Source organism: Coenobita brevimanus, chromosome 76, assembly GCF_032717465.1.
Source record: "Coenobita brevimanus isolate Jiangsu-jjx chromosome 76, ASM3271746v2, whole genome shotgun sequence".
Taxonomy (NCBI): Eukaryota; Metazoa; Arthropoda; class Malacostraca; order Decapoda; family Coenobitidae; genus Coenobita; species Coenobita brevimanus.
Window position 1 is genome coordinate 12,484,657 of NC_137029.1, and position 3,812 is coordinate 12,488,468.

The 3,812-nt window shown below is 38.6% G+C and overlaps 1 protein-coding gene across 1 annotated transcript; it reads left to right on the plus strand.

Annotated features, from left to right (window-relative positions):
• Positions 1-848: 848 nt before the first annotated feature.
• On the plus strand, positions 849-2,971 carry LOC145408277 (uncharacterized). The gene is made up of 2 exons (XM_080279044.1): positions 849-985; positions 2,196-2,971. The coding sequence occupies exons 1-2, from the start codon at positions 853-855 to the stop codon at positions 2,969-2,971; spliced, it is 909 nt and encodes a 302-aa protein (XP_080135170.1). The 5' UTR covers positions 849-852.
• Positions 2,972-3,812: the final 841 nt, after the last annotated feature.

Genomic DNA, 3,812 nt, shown 5'->3' on the forward strand with positions numbered 1-3,812 from the left:
TAAGCAAGTGTTCTGACATGAGAGGCTCAGCTGAGGGCACCGATAAGTGAAACACAGAGAATTTCAATACTTCTGGAGATAGGAATGTTAGTAGCATTGAAGGTAATATAGGAATCTGGCAATATCTGTCCATCAGTAAATTATATACATTTGGTCTTATTGGCATTAAATGAGACAAGGATATTTTGTCCCCATTCAGTGATCCTAGATAAGTCTTGATTATGGAGATTGCTGTACTGAGTTGTGTGTTAAAGATATTACTTCGTGAATTAGTGTTTAAATGTGAATGAACTATGAAGTGTTGAGTCATCCACATTTGAATGGATGGAATTATGGGTGACAGATGAGAGATCATCAACATGAATTAGGAATAAGGATGGAGTCAGAACTGATCCTTCTGGCATGCTGGCGATAATTGAGTGGATATTGGAATAAACATCATCTACTTTTATCTTTCTGTCGCTGATATATGAGGAAATCAGAAAAACAAAAGATGTCAGTCCATAACAAGGAAGTTTGAACAGCAGGGAATGGTGCCATACTCTGTCAAATGCTTTAGAAATATCAACGGTTACTGCATGAGTTTCTACATGTTGGTCAATTGACTGATAAAGGCCGATTCACACACATCAGTGCCGTATCAGTACCGTGTCAGTTCAGTGCTTCAGTGTCAGTGAAAAAAAATATCGTTACTTTGAATTCGGCCGGCGCGTTCACACACGTCCGGCGCAGTACCGTGTTTTGACTCTCAGTGTCAGTTCCGTCTCCGATCCGTGAAGTTTAATATCGTCGCCACCGATATTTTTTAGATTTTCACGGACGTCGGACGAGGGTGGGAGCTGTGTGAAGAAAATGGATGACGAACTGCTTATTGAATTGGTGCGAAACCATCCTGTTCTGTATGATTTATCACAATCTAAATATATGGATAGCAGTTTCAAGCAAGATATATGGAATAAAATAGGAGAAGAAATGAAAGTAGATGGTAAGTACTCTTTTTATTTGATGTAGTTAATCACATCACAGCACACCACACATCACACCAAATCACCTAACCTCACACTCCATCACACCACACCACACGTTACCTCACCTCCTCACACCTCACCTCACTTCACCTATCTTCACCTATCTTTTACTGATGAAGTTAATATATTCTTAATTTTTTTAGTCACATGAAATGTGTCAGCTTTAAATTTGCTAGGCTTTTTTCCCTCTTTCTCTAACTTAGGCTAGGTCATTTTCAAATTTGCAGTCATGAAAACTGCCATGGCACAGATCCAGCCTCTGAATTAAAGTAATCTTTGTACAGCTCCCTTACAGGTAATGCATCTCTCGTTGCATTTCCACCTTGCAGAGGCAGATTTTGAAGTCTTGCTTCTGTAGTTGTAGGCACTGTTGCATTTACTTCATATGGGCGTGTATCTACATCATATTTTCTTATGAAATTATGCAAAATACACATTGCAAGTATCATGTGATCTACATTTTCTGGTTTTGCTTGAATTCTTCTGTAACATATTCTAAATCTTTGAGACAAAATGCCAAACGTGTTCTCAACAACTCTTCTGGCACGAGACAGTCGGTAGTTAAAGACACGCCTAGAAATATCCAAATCTTGCCCCAGATATGGTCGCATCAAATAAGTTTTTAGAGGAAAGGCTTCGTTACCCACCATTACATACGGAGCTTCAGTATTTGTGCCTGGCAATGTAGCATTCCTTGGTACTGATAATGTGCCCCGCTGAAGTGCTTTGCCTAGACCAGAATTTGCAAAAATTCCACCATCACTGTTTTTCCCATATGCACCTACTTCAATTGTGATGAAATTGTATTGCGCATCAACAAGCGCTAACAAGACAACTGAAAACGTCTTCTTATAGTTGAAGTATAGAGAACCACTATTTGCGGAAGCCTGAATGGTAAAATGTTTACCATCCAAAGCTCCCAAACAGTTAGGAAAATTCCAAAGTGTTGAAAAGTCATTAGCAATGGATTTCCACATCTCTGTTGAAGGATTTGGTAGCATTTCACTCATGAGATTTTCTGTTATTATCCTGCAAGTGTCCATGACAATTTTGTGCACTGTGCAATGCCCCAAGCGGTAGCTGAATGAAATTGTCCTTAGGGAATCCCCTGTAGCTAGGTACCTGAAAGAAGGAAATGTAACTTATATTAAAAATTTTGTTTTTCAGGTTCATTATGTAGAAGCAGATGGAACAATATAAGAGACAATTACAGAAAATCTCTGAAGAAGACTTCAACTAAGAGTGGGCAAAGTGCAAAGAAAATAAAACTTTACAAATTTTCGGAGCAATTAAACTTTTTAAAGACATACATCCAAGAAAGGGAAACCAAGGAGAACATCGCGAGTCAAGAGGATCAAGGAAACAATCACAACGATGTTGTACAACAACAGGAGGACGAAGAAGAGGCCATTCAGATTGATGCAGGGGAACCAACAGTATTGGACGGAGGCCTACATGAAGATATGCAGACACAACCATCGCCCTCACCAAAGCCGACTTTTGAAGCTACAGTTAAGCCATCAACAGGAAAATTAGCAAAAAAGAAAGTGGCACCTCAACAAACAGCTTCTGCAAAATTAATGGAGTACTTGATCAATAAGCAAGAAAATCAAACCACATCACACCCTGTTGACGCATTTCTAGCAGGTATTGCTCCAACTCTGAAAACTTTAACCCCTTATTATTTGAATGTAGCAAAATCGGAAATATTTGCCACAGTACAGAAATATGAAATGCAAATGCTTATCAATCAACATTCATTTGAAAGACAATGTGAGCCTTCAGCCTCCACATCATCAGCTTCGACTCCGCATCCCTCACCTCAACCATTGCAAGAACATACAGCATATGAAGATAAGTATCAGAAGCAATATGCTGATGCATCAATCCCAAACAGCGCCAATTCCTTGCAGAACCACTTTTCAACTTTTCAGAATATTTAACTCTTCAATAAACAACTTAAAACATTCTAGTAATTGCTAACATGGAGAATCAAACCTGAATTAGGATGAATTTAGGCTTTTTAATAGAAATTGATGTACTGTCACTTCGTATAAAAATAAACTTTTTATTTGTATGTGAATAAAATCTCCAGTATGGGTTTAAATATATAATTACAGTAATTAACCAACTACAAAGACCGTGTATTATTTTACCTCAAGCAGACTGCTAATCGTTCCTTTGGTGTTATTGCCTTTCTCCAGTGGGTGTCTTGCTTCTTCAGGTGAGTCTTTATTGTACTGAGCAATATCCTGAAGCAGTTTTTGGACATTCTGAAGTACTGGAAAAATTTTCTTTCATCATCAATTAGTTCCTTGTACAGAGTCGCAAACTCTCCTTCAGTTTCTCTTTTCTTCCACGCTTCATGTACCCACTTTCTTTTTCTCACTTTTTGTTCTGCCTCCTCCTCTTCATCAAGAATTATGGCAATCATTGCCAAGTCCACGTCTGTAAACTTTGCCATCTTGGATATCACTGACCATGCAGTACGGCGTCACCACGGATATGTGTGAATAGACGCCACGGAAGCGACACGGATATCACTGACACTGAACTGACGCGGTACTGATACGGCACTGATGTGTGTGAATCGACCTTAAATGGTGTCAGAAATTTTTATACACTCCTTTGTCTGACTACCTTAAGTAAATTCACATAAGGCTCTTAGGTTTAGGTGTAATTTATATTTCAACTCACCAAGTTATTATTCTTCCATCTCCCAGCTAATTCCCTATTGATTTGGCCACATTGTAAAAGTTACTTAGCTAGAAAGAGTCAAACAAC